Here is a 15,845-nt window from a genome sequence, read left to right as displayed (position 1 = left end):
CAGCCGGGTGGCACGGCGCAGGCTTGGGGCTCAGCCCCGCCTCCATGCGCATGCGTGCGAGGGCCTGTCCGCTCCCGCCCGCCTGCACGAGGGCCCTAGGAGGCCCCGGCACTTTCTTAACCCGCGCCCGGCCGTGTTTATACGTCAGGCTTGATGCGCCTAGGATCTGGAGCCTGGGGGCTTTCCAAGGCCCCTGGAAGAGTTTGAGGTGAGGTTACAAAAGAAAAAGAGCTAAAACTTGAAAATTAATTTAAAGATTAAATGTCTGGGATTTCACATTTCAGCTGGTCAACTCCAAGTCATATAATTGGCATTACGGGAGGGCGGATGGTTCTGTGCAAATAAGAGTACAGGGTCTTACTAGACCCGGATCTTTAAGGACATCTGAGTTATTAGGAAGGACCTCTACAGACTAGATGAAACCTCCAGAGGCCCTTGGACAAGGCGGAGACTGTGGTGAGACTTTCCCCCCACCCCGAACCCCCGAGCACACACACTACCCTATACAGACACACACACACACACACACCCCATGTCAGTTAAGCTGTGCACCCTTCCAAAGCATAAATGGGAAGAGTGAGTCTAGATTTGGGTGTAGCTGAATTCAGGAGCTTATATGATATTGGGCAGCATACCCATCATTGCCATGAAGCGGGGAGGAAGGGTGGCATCTTCTGACTAGCCAGGCCTGGATCTCCTGCGTCCTCTAGTGGAAAGGGGGTGGAAGTCATCCTTGCTCAACCAACTGTACTGAGAATCCCAGAGAGAGGCTGCTTCCCAAAGGAAAGCTGAGGCGCAGTTTCCAGGGAAAAGGTATAGATGTAGTGCAGGCCAACACATCAGATGTCCACTGGTGCCTTCTTTTTTTTAAAAAATTAATTAATTTATTTATTTATTTTTGGCTGTGTTGGGTCTTCGTTTCTGTGCGAGGGCTTTCTCTAGTTGCGGCGAGTGGGGGCCACTCTTCATCGCGGTGCATGGGCCTCTCACTATCGCGGCCTCTCTTGTTGCCGAGCACAGGCTCCAGGCGCGCAGGCTCAGTAGTTGTGGCTCACTGGCCCAGTTGCTCCGCGGCATGTGGGATCTTCCCAGACCAGGGCTCGAACCCGTGTCCCCTGCATTGGCAGGCGGATTCTCAACCACTGCACCACCAGGGAAGCCCACTGGTGCCTTCTTATCGACATTGTTAACAAATTCTCCCTCCAATTCCTTCCCTTCCATCCCCACTACCTTTGTTTGTCTAGTCCATGTCCTGCCCTGACACTGCGTTTTATTTACTTGCATACAGGAAGTAACCAGGCCACCATCCTAGGCCCTGTACTGAAAGAGGGCTCTGCTCTGGCCCTCTCACAGCTGGACCCCTCTCACAGGGCAAGGAGTCCTTGGAACCAAGGTACCTCTGCTCAGGCACCTGAGACCTAGGAATTCCCTTTCCAAACAGCCCTGGGCCTCTTCGGGCCTACATGGTAGGGCTCTTTGTGGTAGGGGTCTTCTTACTCTGCTCCTATTACTTACTGTGCTGTGGCCTGCCCCTGCTTGAAAAGCTCATGCCCCCTACGACCTTGTCCTTACAAGGGTCTTTCAAAGTGTGGGGTGCTCTTGCCCCCTGGCGTGAAAAACAATTATAGAGACCCACAGACACCACCCTGTTAAGTCAGCTGGGGAGAAAGCAGGTCCCTTTCAAGCTCTCTTTTGGCCCTTCTGAATTTGTCAAGGAGAAAGTTGGATCTAAAGTGCTTTTAACACAATCCCCCTTCAAACAAAGTGGGATGAGGTCTTCGTGCACAGCTTCAGCAGTCACCAGCATCTAGAGCAATGTTAACAACAACCTGCATTTGGAGTGTAATTGTCTTTAATTTTATGGAGACCTTTCCATTAGGGCAAGAGGTTTTTCACTTATAAGTAGTGATACAAAGCTACCTTTTAAAAAAATTGTGGTGAAATAACACCTAACATAAAATTTATCATCATAACCATTTTAAGTGCACAGTTCAGTGATATCAAATACACTGACATTATTATGCAACCATCATCACCATCCGCCTCCAGTCTCTTCTCATCTTGTAAAACTGATACTCTGTACCCATTAAACAATAACTTTTCCCTCCTCCCAGCCCCTGGGACCACCATTCTATTTTCTGTTTCTACCAATTTTACTATTCCACTCATATAAGTGGAATCATACAGTATTTGTCCTTCTGTCACTAGCTTATTTCACTTAGCATAATGTCCTTCAGGCTCAGTCATGTTGTAGCATGCGTCTGAATCTTTCCTTTTTAAGGATGAATAATACTCCATTGTATGTATATACTATACTTTGTTTATCAGTCTGTCAATGGACACTTGGATTGCTTCAACCTTTCGACTATTATGAGTGGTTTGCCAGAATGCCACTGGTTCAAATCCCTGCTTGGCTACATGGCAACTGTGTGACCTCTGCAAGCTCATGTTCCCTCTGAGGTCAGTTTCCCTCCCTGAAGTGATCCTAATGACCTCTCCCTCTATAGTCCTGAGAGCTACAAATCAGATGATGGGTGCCTGGAAGCTATAGCTGATGCAGTCACCCCATTTCCCTCTGACTTGCTACTGGAGGCACAGGGACTTGTGAAGGGTTTGAGTGGCTGCCTGGGTGAGGATTGCAGTGCTGCCCTCCCACAGCCATTACCCAGAACAGACCGTCCCGAACGGATAGACCCTCAGGCTGGTCAACGTCCTGTACACTCAGGCACCGGGAGCCCCACTGCAAGCAGGGGCACAAGGTAACAGCATTTTATTTAGAAAAATGTAAAATACATTTGTACTGGTAATCCAAAACTCTTAATCTTTCTTAACTAAAAACTTCAAGTATAAGAAAAAGTTGGAGGATGGCACAGTGAAGCCCTGTACCTCATCACTTGGGTTCAACCAGTGTTAACATTTGGTTGCTTTACCTATCGCTTTTATTTTAAAATTGTTTTCCTGAACCATTTTATGACCCTTTGGGCTGTTCTTCTATATTACCACGATCAAAACAATGAATAGTAGTTATGTAAAATAATCCATATCTTACCCTATTCAAAGGTTCCTAAACGTCTAAAAATCCCCCCTGGCTCCCATGTTTTCTTTGAATGGGATCAAATGAAGTTTCTGCATTGGGTTTGGTTATGTCTTTTTCTAGAAATTCAGACTTTGAGGTCACAGGCCCAGCTCTAGCAGATTATAAGAAGTAAATGGCCGTCCTGCAAATGTGAGCTTGTGTCCTACCCCAGATACACTACTTGGAGTTCACCAAAAAATATACTGCATTTTCTGCCATTGTCTTGTCAATAATATGAATACTATTGTTTCACACATTTTGTGTGGACATTTAAGTTATACCACAGTTACTGTAACTTTCCTCATTTTTAATATACCAAGAACCTCAAAAAATGGAAGTGACCCAGGGTCTTCTCACCTCCAAAAGGGCCACTAGAAGAAGGAAGTGGCAGCCTTCCCTCCCTTTCCTGGTGGGGTGGCGTCAGGGAAGTAATGGCGGGATGTGGGGAGTGAGGGCCTGCCACACTGGCGGTCCTCTGAGCCCAGGGCTCGTAGGCCACCTGCATGAGAGTGGGCCTGGCGTCGGATCAGGTGATGCTATGAAAATCCCTGTAGACAGAGGAGTGATGAGAGACAAAACGGCTCAGGTCTGGAACCTGTAAAGGTCCTGGGTCCAGAATTTAATTCTCCTGAGGACTGTCAAAACATAGGGATTGTATGCCCATTCTGCAGATGAGGAGACTGAAGCTCAGAGAAGTGAGATTTTTGCCCAGTGAACTTGTCGCAGCTAATGTGGTGTCGTCCCTGGGGTGGAGACCAGTCTTGGCCAGCTCCAGGACCCTCACTCACTTCACTCCTGCAGGTTGGTGCCAGGCTCAGGATTCAGAAGATGCCTGGATTTCCTGGTACTTGGCCCAGGCCAGGAAGCCAGAGGCTGCTCCAGGAATTTGGGTGGGGCCTGGGGCTGATGCTGAGTGGGCACAGGCTGCTGGGGTGGGAACCTTTTAGCAGGATTGAAGACATCACCTCGTCCTTTGTCAAGATTTATTTGGTCAGAGTGACGAATGACTGAGAGAGGAGACGCCAGCTGGGCTGAGGTACCCTGGGCAGACCAGCCCTCATGTCTGACTGCTGGTCCTCAGGCTGACCTGGGGTGGTGGTCCCTCGGATCCCTAGGGCCCCTTGCCAGGGGGCCTGGCTGTATCTGGAAGGGCCCTCTGTTCACAGGCTGGAGAGATGTGTACAGAAGGAGACTCTCGGAAAGCTGTCTGGTGAAGGCAAGGCAGCAGGGCCAGTCTCAGAAAGGACAACACCCAGCCGACTCTGGGAGTCTGGGCAGTGGGAACAGAGGGGTGGCTTCATCAGGGCACAGCTGTTGGGCTAAGTCAGCGTTGCATCCCTTCAGGAAGAAAGCATCTGACTGGTCTAGTTTGAGTCAGGTGCCTACACCTTGATCCTAGAAACTCAGGGCACCTAGACTGTCAGCCTGCCAAGGGAACATCAATGGAGGAGAAATAGCCCCCAGAGCTGACATAGCCCAATGGCACAGGAGACAAGGGCAGCTCTGTCTGCTGCAGGAAAACCATACAGGCTGCTTGATCCTACTTCCTGCCAGGTGAATGCCGCTGGTTTCTTCCAGAAGTAGAAGTGGGGTTTCGAATCTTTCTCTTCAGACCTGTCATCCAGCTGGGAGGCCGTGCTGCTTCCATTTATTTGTGATCAGCTCCAAGACTAATATTCGAGTCCCAGCAGCTTTTCTCTGACCTGGGGATTCAGGTGGATTAGTGCAAAGCAAACTGCCAGTCTAGAGCTGACACCAGCCTTCATGCTGCTTTTAAACCAACGTGCAACACACAAAAAATAAAACTATGTGCACAAAGATGTTTATTGCAGCATTAGCTATATGGGCAAAACGTTGGAAATAAGCTCATTTATTTGTTAAGCAAATTATGGTACAACAAATTTGAGGATGATTATGCAGCTATTAATCTACTGAACAAGTTGTAGCGATGTGAAGAATGCTTATGATGTACTGTTGAGTGCAGACACAGAATACAAATTAAATCTCTGGTTGTCACTCTGTAAAATAAGTCCACATGTGTGAACAAGGCCAAGAAGGTAATCGTTTTTACTTTACATTTTTTTTTTCTATTTTCAAAATGTTGTGTTCCTTTTGCAATTATAAAAAAGCTCTGTTGACCCATCAAGAGACCACTGAGGGGGCTTCCCTGGTGGCGCAGTGGTTAAGAATCTGCCTGCCAATGCAGGGGACACGGGTTCAAGCCCTGGTCTGGGAAGATCCCACATGCCGCAGAGCAACTAAGCCCGTGTGCCACGACTACTGATCTTGCGCGTCTGGAGCCTGTGCTCTGCAACGAGAGGCCTGCGCACCGCGATGAAGAGTGGCCCCCGCTTGCCGCAACTAGAGAAAGCCCTCGCACAGAAACGAAGACCCAACACAGCCAAAAAATAAATAAATAAAGTGAAATTCTTTAAAAAAAAAAAAAAAAGAAGAGACCACTGAGGAACCTATTAGAACCTATTAGAAGTAGTGGGATTGTGGAGCCAAGGGTAGGGAGATTGTGCAGTGTTGGGCTGGCAGAATTGGGGGGGACGGTGGCTCCCAGTGACCCTCAGTCAAATTCTCCTTCACAGGCCTAATATTCTCCATACATTGAATGATTCTATCCCCAGACCTTGGAGCAAAAATAGACATAAATTTGGTCTATTGACTGTGTGCATCTTTGCTGAAGATAAATCTCACATTATTGCAGCACATCGGGTATGAATGCAGGCAATATTCCTATAAGTCCTTACTCAAAAACTGTGCCGGTTTGGTTTTAATGTTGTTACTGAAGGCAGGGGGGAGCAGCTTGTTACCCAGGCTGGAGTTACAATTGTATCTCCTTCCTGCCAATCATTTTTGCCCTAGGAGACGTTACCAAAAGGTGGAGAACACATCTCCCAGTGAAGCATATGCCCCCTGGTGGGTGAGAATCTCCTAAGAAAGTTTGGGGTGGGGGTATCCAGACCTGCTCAGATGTATGAAAAGAGATCCTACCTGTGGAGGATGAAGGGCCATGGGGAGAGCCAGGAGACCGCATGCCAACTTGGGGAATGGATGGCAGGTGCTGTGAGGTATCACTCAGTGGCCATTCCAGCCCCTCCTCTCTTGCCTGACTCCACTGTAGAGGCTATAGGAGGTAAAAACTCAGTTTTCCTGTATGGGCATCTATCCATCCATTCATCTATTCACTCCTTCATTAAGCTCATTTTGACTGAGCAGCGGTTCTAAGAACTTGGAATACATAAGCCAATAAAGATCCCCTCCCTCAGGGCACATTCCAACCAAGATGCATTTCTGGCTAGTGTCTTGGGAGGGAAGGTCTGCTGCTGCCACATCTTACCCTTTCTGCTGCCCACATGGAATCATGAGGATGGAAACCACACACTAAGGGTGGTGGAGAAGGGAGGGTGATGGAGCCTGGATCCTTCTGTATTCTTTTGTGCTTCTTTTTAAAATCACTGTGTGGAAGATTTCCCATTATTTGTATCTGAAAGCAGCCCTCCCTGATATAGAGAAAGTGGGAGCGCAGAAAAACTCTATGCCTGGCCTCTGGATGTCTTGACATCCTGAAGACAAATCTTGCCTGTCCCGCTCATTTTAGAAGACTCTTAAATTAGGCCTCCTGACTGAGGGGACCCAACTCTAAGAATGAAGAAGGAGTGAGGATTTGGGGGTATGAGTGAAGAGGGCAGTTGGGGCGGACCCCACAACAGCCTGGTGGCCCTGTAGGCATGGGGTGGTATGTAAATTGGGGCCATTTTAGTTGCAGATACCAGAAATCCAGCTCATTATTGAGGAAATTTTATTTGGTCACTTATGAAAAGTCTGGGCATGGTCTAAGCTCAGGCACAAGTGAATCTAAGAGGTCAAATGATATCATCAGAGCTGGGCTTCCTCTGACCCACTCTCAGCCTTGCTCTCTTTTTGGTTGCCTTCATTCATTCTCAGGTGGGCTCTCCCCATATGGGTACAAGATGACCTCCAGCAGGTCCAGGGGGTACATTGTGTTTTTTCAGAATCCCAGAGGGCATAACAGGACAGAAAATTCTTTTCTTTCTCAATGGATTTTCCATTCTATATTCTGAGTCTCATTGGTTTGTCTTATGCCATGAGTTCACCACTGAGACAGCTGTTGTGACCAAGTGGATAAATGCCAAACCTTACCACATGGGCACTCCCGGAGGCAGACATGGAGTCCCTTCGACACAACCCCATAGACTGAGAATGGAGCCCGTGGTACAGTAAAAAAATAAGTATTTGGTATTTGTCCCTGGTTCCTGTCATGCAGCCCCTAAAACCATGGCATCTACAGAGTGATAGAGTGTCTCCTGTATGCTAAGGAGGTGAGGTGGCTGGGAGCCCCTAGATAGCTTCAGGCATAGGGGCTCGTTACCAGAAAGACCAAGGCATGATTAGAGGGTTGGAACACTTAGCCCCACCCCCCAACCTCCAGTGAGGAGATTGAGTTAATCACCAATGGCCAACCATTTCATCAATCATGCCTATGTATTGGAAGCTCCATAAAACTACTAAACAACAGAGTTTGGAGAGTTCTCAGGTTGGTGAACACATTGAGGTGCTGGAAGGGTGGCATGCCCAGAGAGGGCATGGAAACTCCACACACCCTCCCTCCCCATATCTTGTCCCCATTTCTTCCATTTGGCTGTTCCTGAGTTGTATCCTTTCATTTATTTATTTTATTTATTTATTTTTGGCTGCATTGGGTCTTCGTTGCTGCACGCGGGCTTTCTCTAGTTGCGGTGAGTGGGACTACTCTTTGGTGCGGTGCGTGGGCTTCTCATTGTGGTGGCTTCTCTTGTGGCGGAGCATGGGCTCTAGGCACGTGGGCTTCAGTAGTTGTAGCATGTGGGCTCAGTAGTTATGGCTCACGGGCTCTAGAGCACAGGCTCAGTAGTTGTGGCACACAGGCTTAGTTGCTCTGCAGCATGTGGGATCTTCCCGGACCAGGGCTCAAACCCGTGTCCCCTGCATTGGCAGGTGGATTCTTAACCACTGTGCCACCAGGGAAGCCCATGAGTTATGTCCTTTATAATGAACTGGTAATAATTAGTATTTTACTGAATCCTATGAGTCATTCTATCAAATATGGAACATGTGTGTGTGTGTGGGGGGGAACACCTGGTTTTGTAGCCAAGCTGGACAGAAGTGAGGATTACCTGGGGATCTGATACTTGCAACTGGCATCTGAAGTGGGGACAGTCTTGTGGGACTGAGCCCTTAACCTGTGGAGTCTGATGTTAACTCCAAGTAGTTAGTGTCAGAATTGAACTAGATTATAGGACACCCAGTTGTTGTCAGAATTGGCTGGTGTCTGGAGAGTTGAGGAATTAGTTATTGGTGTGGAAAAAAATAACAGTGGTTTCCCAAGGATGCACTCACAAGCATATGGGACTTAGATCTAGGTAGGGACAATAACAGATGCACTTGGAGTCCCAACCTGTGACCAGAGGCAGGCTTGCTCTTGTCCTGGGCTCAGAGTCAGAAGGTTCTCCAGCACCAACTTGGGGTCAGGTGGGTCCTAGAACATGTCTAAGAGTGGCTCAGGCTGGGAGGGATCCATTTGGACGTTTCAGGCTGCAAGTAACAGAAACACTGACCTAAATTGACTCACTTGAGAAGGAAATCTAGCGGAAAAGGAGGTTCCAGGCAGGCTATCTTGCATGGGCTTTGTCCAAGCCTGTCTTTTCTCACAGCTGCAGATGGATGCCAGCAGTAAGTAGAACAACATATTTCCTTGTTCCTGTTGGGTGGGAAGAGAGAAAGCCTTCTCTCGTCTGTAGAATAAAAACCTTATCTTCAGCCAATTGTGGTGACCTGCCCAGGTGCCCCTGGACAAATGGGGTCAACAAGGAAATGCCAAGGCTGATTGGGTTAAGCCTGGGCCCTGACTGGAAAAGGGAATAGGATTACAGCATTGCTTAGACTGGCCTGTTTGCTCACAAGAAATCCATGGAGGTGCGTGTAAAGGGGGTGAGTTCTGGGTAAGTACCCTCAATGCAGAGCAGCTGTTGCCTGATACAACCCTGACCCATCAGGAAGAGACCTCCTCGCCTTCCCTACTCTCTCCTCTTCCTGTCCCTTTTCACCATTGATCTCCCCACCACTCTGTTCTAACAGAGTGTTTCTTTTTTGCCCCCTCCTGCTTTCTGACTCCACTCAACAGCCTGTTTCATGAGCTAATTTTAATTGTATATATATTTTCACCTTAGCATTGGCTATATGGGTTTGGGCAGGAGACTATACCTCATTAAGCCTCAAGTTATTTATCTTTAAAATAGGAGAATTAATATTGATCTCACATGGTAACTGGAAAGATTAAACATTACATTTAAGGGTTCTGATGCTAGCCAAGATGAAATAAGACCACTAAATTCTATCTATCTCATTGATTACAACTAAAAACTCTGGACAAAGTAAACAAGTAAACATGTTAGCAATGACAGGCAGATTGGAGAGAAGAGCCAAAACTTGAAGAATAACCCATAATGGACACAAGATTCCCAGATTCTTTTCTTCTCTCATCTCCCAGTTTTTTTAAAAAATAAATTTATTTATTTAATTTATTTATTTTTGGCTGTCTTGGGTCTTCGCTGCTGCGCAAAGTCTTTCTCTATTTGCGGTGAGTGGGGGCTACTCTTCATTGGAGTGCGCGGGCTTCTCATTGCGGTGGCTTCTCATTGCGGAGCACGGGCTCTAGGCACGTGGGCTTCAGTAGTTGCGGCATGCGGGCTCAGTAGTTGTGGCTCACAGGCTTAGTTGCTCCATGGCATGTGGGATCTTCCCGGACCAGGGCTTGAACCTGTGGTCCCCTGCATTGGCAGGTGGATTCCCAACCACTGCGCCACCAGGGAAGCCCCCATCTCCCAGTTTTGAATTGAGGTCAGTCCCAGTATAGAACTGTGCAGAGAAACCATCTCTCTAGCCAGAGGACTAGGAAAGGGGCCTCTGCAAGATGAAGTATGTGTGGCAAAATCCTTCGGCTCATTTTATTTTTCCTTTCTTTTTTCTACCCTGTCCTTGCCCTGAGGACAGCCTTAGTTGCAAACCTGCAATACTGTACCAACAGTGTGGATACCTAAAGTTCCAATAGGAAACTCATATGAGCCAGAGAGTGTGGGGCAATTCCCAGAGAGGAGATAGCTGGAGGAGGGATCCCGAATTCTGTGGATGAGCAGATATAAATCCCAGGCTCACCTCCAACCTGCACAGAGCAGACGCAAAGGAAAGTGGCAAAGTCTTTTAAAAAGCATTTTATTTTGAAATAATTATAGATTCATAGGAGGTTAAAAATCCTGTGTACCCTTCACCCACCTGCCCCAGTGGAGACATCTTATATAACTTACACATGTAATATCAAAACCAGGAAGTTGACATTGGTGTAATACTATTAATAGATACAGACCATATTCAGATTTCACCAGCTTTTACATGCACTTGTGTGTGTGTGTGTGTGTGTGTGTGTGTGTAGTTCTATGCAGTTTTATCCCATGTATGGATTTGTGTAACCACCACCACAATCAAGACACAACATTGCTCCATCCCCACAAATAGACCCCCTCCTGTTGCCCCTTTATAGTTGTACCCACCCCCATCCCTGTCCTCTGGCAACCACTAACCTGGTATCCATTTATGTAGTTTTGTCATTTTGAGAATGTCATATAAATGAAATCATACAGTATGTAACCTTCTAAGACTGGCTTTTTCCACTAACAATTCCTATGAGATCCAGCCAAGTTGTGATATGTATCAATAGTCTGTTTCTTTTTATCGTTGAGCAATATTCCTTTGTATGGTTATACCAGAGTTCATTTGACCATTCACCTGGTGAAGGACATTTGGGTTGTTTCCAGCTTGGGGCTATTATAAATAAAGCCACTATCGCTATGAACATTTGTATACAGGTTTTTTGTGAACATAAGTTTTCATTTCTCTGAGATAAGTGCCCAAGAGGGAAATTGCTGGGTCATATGGTAAGTGCATGTTTAGTTTATAAGGAACTGCCAAAATATTTTCCAGAGTAGCTGTGCCAATTTACATTCCTGCCAAACAAAGCCTTTGAAAACTAAGGTGACATTGGATCTTCTATCCACAGAAGATAAGACAGAATTTATAGTCTGAACCTAACCAGGACCGATAGATTGCTAAAAGCACCACAACGAAAAAATCATTCTCCAGAGGATTTTAACAGTACCTAGAACCTCACAACATGATACTCAAAATGTCCAGGGTACAATCTAAAATTACTTGAAGCACCAACGATGAGGAAAATGTGACTAATTCTAAAGGGAAAAGACAATCTACAAATATGCCAACCCCCAGATAACCCAAATGTTGAAGCAGATATTATAACTATGCTTCAGGAGGTAGGTAAAAGTAACACTCTTTAAAAAAAGGAAAGATAAATATTCTCAGCATAGAAATAGAAACAATGAAATGGAAATTTTAGAACAAGAACACCCCCCCTCCCCCGTATTTGAATTAAAAATTCCCTGGGTGGGATATATAGCATAATGGAGATGACAGAGGAAATAGTTGACTTGATGGTAGAGCACTAGAAATTATTCAATTTGAAAAATACAAAGAAACAAAATGTGAAAAAAATGAAGAGCTCACAGATCATGGAACAATATCAAAAGGTTTATGACTCGTGTTATTGGAGTCTCAGAAAGAGAGGAGAAAGTGATTAGTACAGAAAAAAAATTGAAGAAATAATGGCTGAAAAATCCCCAAATTTGATGAAAGGCAAACATTTCCAGATTCAAGAAGCTCAGCAAATCTCGAGGCTAAACTCAAAGAAAACCACACTCAAAGGAAAACACATTATAATCAAGCTGATGAAAACTAAAGATAAGAATAAACCTTGAGTGCCGTCTTCATGCATTGGAAGAACTAGTATTGTTAAAATGTCCATACTACCCAAAGCCATCTATAGATTAAAGCAATCTCTACCAAAATTCCAACGGTATTTTTCACAGCGAAAGTAAAAGCAATCTTTAAATTTGTATGGAATCACAAAAGAGGTTGAATAGCCAAAGCAATCCTGAGAAAGAAGAGCAAAGCTGGAGGCATCACATTTCTTGATTTCAAACTATATTACAAAACTGTAGTAATCAAAGCAGTATGATACTGGCATAAAAACAGACACATAGACCAATGGAACAGAATCGAGAACCAAGAAACAAAATGTCTCATATATGGTCAATTAATATATGACAAAGGAGAATATTCAATGGGGAAAGGATAGTCTCTTCAATAAATGGTGTTGAGCAAACTGGATATTCATAGGCAAAAGAATGAAATTGGACCTCTGTCCTACACCACTTACAAAAATTAACTTGAAATGATTCAAGACCTAAACATAAGACCTGAAACTGTAAAACTTCTAGAAGAAAACATAGGGAAAAAGCCCTCTTGACATTGGTCTTGGCAATAATTTTTTGGATATGACACCGAAAATGCAAGTAACAAAAGCACAAATAAACAAGTGGGTCTACATCAAAATAAAAAGCTCTGCACAGCAAAAGAAACAATCAACAAATGAACAGACAGCTTACAGAATGGAAGAAAACATTGGCAAATCATATATCTGATAAAGGGTTAATATCCAAAATATATAAGGAACTCATACAACTCAAGAGCAAAAATGGAATATTATTCAACCATAAAAAGAAGGAAATCTTGCCTTCTTCAACAACATGGATGGACTTGAAGGCATTATGCTAAATGAAATGTCAGACAAAGAGGAAAATCATGTGATCTCACCTACAGGCTTACCTTGTTTTATTGTGCTTCCCTTTATTGTACTTTGTGGATACTGCATTTTTTACAAATTAAAGGTTTGTGGCAACCCTGCATCAGGCAAGTCTATCAGTGCCATCTCTGTGTCACATTTGGTAATTCTTGCAATATTTTACTTTTTCATTATTATAGTGATCTGTGATGTTGCTACTACCACTTGCTGAAGGCTTAGATGATGGTTAGCATTTTTAGCAATAAAGCATTTAAAATTAAGGTATGTACATTTTTTTATAGACATAATGCTATTTCACAATTAATAGACTACAGTATAGTATAAACATAACTTTATATGCACTGGGAAACAAAAAAAATGCATGTAACTTGCTTTATTGTGATATTTGCCTTATTGTGATAGTCTAGAACTGAACCTGCAATGTCTCTGAGGTTTGCCTGTATATATGGAATCTAAAAAAGCTGAACTCATAGAAACAGAGAGTAGATTGGCGGTTGCCGGGGGGTGAGGGTGGAGTAAATGGGGACATGTTAGTCAAAGGGTACAAACTTCCAGTTATAAGACGAGTAAGTTCTGGGGATCTATGTACAGCCTGGTGACTATAGTTAAGACCGCTAATTAAAAGTTCAAGGAAGCACTAAACATACTAAAATATGGTGTGTTCCCTTCCCCACCCATGTCATTGCTGTGTGCCCTGCAGGCCCTATTTGTGCTTTCCATTTAGACCAGTGGTTTCAACACTCAATGAAAGTTGATTGAAGAACAAATGAATGAATTCAGCCCCAGGTCTGTTGACCAGCCAGCATTTCTAGTAGGATGTTGGATTTTATTCTTGTTGGAGGACGGAAGGAATGGAAAGTGCCCACTGAACTGAGAAGGCATCTGGAGACCAAAAAACATGGCAGGTAGCTCCATATGATCCATGGAGCACTTGATTATAGGGTAACTTACTCACAGGGTGGGATTGAGGGACAACGATCCAGGAGTGTTTATAGCTGCATGCCACACCATCAAGGGGCCACTGGCACAAGGTGCTTGGAAATAGGGCATACATTCCTAAGTCAAAATGTGTGAATGTGTAACTAGTCTCATGGGTACTGGGAATATGTCAGTGAAGCTTTTCATTGTTGCCTGGGGACATAGAGGCCACTTGGTCCCAATGATTATTAAGCAATATCTATTAACTAAAAAGCCCTTGATGACAAAGAGGTGACTTACTTTACAGTACAGTCCTGGGTAGAGTCAGAGAAAGGACAGGAGGAACTGTAAGGGCCCAAGATGGCATCAGTTAGGCTAACAGTCATACAGCTCTCAAGCAGATCGATCTCCAGGGAAACAGGTCCTTCCTGTGAACCCCTCAAGGTCAGAGCTCAATATACCTTTTTCTCCATACCTTCACTGCCTACTCCCATTTCCCTCACTCCCACCCCAGCTCAGGTTCAGATCTGGCACAGGAAGTGTGGATCTGAGAGGGGGTGCAAGCTCCTCAGCTGTGCCTGGCCTGGGGTCATCTGTGATTTGCTTGCATGGAACCTCTTTACATTAACTACCTTCTTTGATGAAAGACCCTCAAGTTTTCTTTCTGGAACCCTCACTCCACTCTTGGCTCACGTGCTTCTGGGTGAGCCCCGCCTCCTTAGGTTCAAGAGGAGTTGGTTGTCCCAGCTTGGCCAAGAAAGTCACCCCCAAGCAAGGTTGATTTGTCCTTTAGGCACAGAAAGCACAGTGTCCGGGGCCCACAATACCTCCAGGGGCTCACAGCAGTGTTTCAATTTCTGTTAAAATCAGAAGAAAAAACATGATCTTTTAGGGGTCTAAGATTATATTCATCTTCATACCAATGCAATTGTGAAATAGATTATAAATATGTTTTATGGAGGAAGGGGCCCATGAGGGCAGAAGTCCCAGGGGCCTGAAAGCCACGATGCAGACCTGCTGACAGGCCAGCGAAGAGCCCAGTGTGGACATGTGCTTCTGGCTGGTCTGCAAGGGGGTGGTGTTCCAAGATCCTTGCTGGAATTTATGGGGAGGAGGGTTGCCAAACTCATGGAGGGTCAGCTGTGAGCTACAGTTGGGAGAGGGGTTGTGCTGCCCACCCACTTGGGGAGGGTCTTCCCAAGAGGGGAACCAGGACAAGAGGAAAGAACACGCTTTTGATAGTATCGCAGGTGCAGGTGGGCCTCAAGGCATAGCTGAGCTGGACTTTCGAGTTTCTTGAGCCAAGGACTCTGGAATTTTGCTGGGACCAGTTTGTGTTGGATCCCTATTATTCACCACCAAAAGAGTCCTGGCAGATGTAGCCTGTGAGGAAATAAAGGCCCTTTTCCTTAATAAAACAGAATGCAGAGCTGCTTGACTACTTTAAGATTACAGGCCTATTCAAAGTTTTCAATTTCTTGTCAGTTTTAAAATTTTCTATTTTTTAGGAAACTGCCACATTTATCACGTTGTCATTTTTATTTTTAGCATGAAGTTCTTCTTTATAATGCTCTCTTATTCTTTATAGTTCTCTTTACTTCTTACCAACCAACCCCTTGTTATTCCAACCCCCTCTGTGGTTAATAATTTGTTGTATTAAATTTTTCTGTTCAAATTACTCAGTGACTTCTCTCTCCTGACTGGATTCAGACTGATACATGTGTTTTTATTTTTAATTCCAATTTTATTTTATTCTTGAACAGGTAAGTGTGTCAGTCAGGATGGGCTAGGTTGTTCTGTGGTAACAAACAATGCCAAAGTTCCATTGACTTTCCAACCTTGTTTGGGCTCCATGTTCATCCTGAGTTGTTGGCAGCTTCACTGCATGGACTTCTTACTCAAGGACTTTGGCTGGCAGAGATCTCACTGCTTGGACACTACTGATCTCTGGAGCGAGAGGAAATGCATAGCACCTGTCACTTCTGCACGCACTTCATTGACAAAAGCAAGTCACATGACTGCATCTAACTTCCAGGGGATGCAGAAGTGCAGTCTGATCATGGGTCTAGGAGG

At 45.0% G+C, this 15,845-nt stretch overlaps 1 protein-coding gene across 5 annotated transcripts in view; it reads right to left on the bottom strand.

The window, feature by feature from the left end:
• Positions 1 to 5,513: 5,513 nt before the first annotated feature.
• The window catches only part of RASGEF1C (RasGEF domain family member 1C), a 157,641-nt gene continuing 147,309 nt past the window's right edge, over positions 5,514 to 15,845 (bottom strand). For all 5 annotated transcript variants that reach the window (XM_082379389.1, XM_082379388.1, XM_082379393.1 and 2 more), the window contains one exon: positions 5,514 to 15,837. In XM_082379389.1, coding sequence (XP_082235515.1) covers positions 15,783 to 15,837 — 55 coding nt within the window. In that variant the 3' untranslated portion in view covers positions 5,514 to 15,782. The remainder of the gene's footprint in view (positions 15,838 to 15,845) is intronic.

The sequence above is a fragment of the Balaenoptera borealis genome (genome assembly GCF_965194805.1).
Source record: "Balaenoptera borealis genome assembly, chromosome: 2".
In the NCBI taxonomy this organism is placed as follows: Eukaryota; Metazoa; Chordata; class Mammalia; order Artiodactyla; family Balaenopteridae; genus Balaenoptera; species Balaenoptera borealis.
Note: the sequence above shows the minus strand (reverse complement) of the source record. Positions and strands in the feature narration are given on the sequence as shown.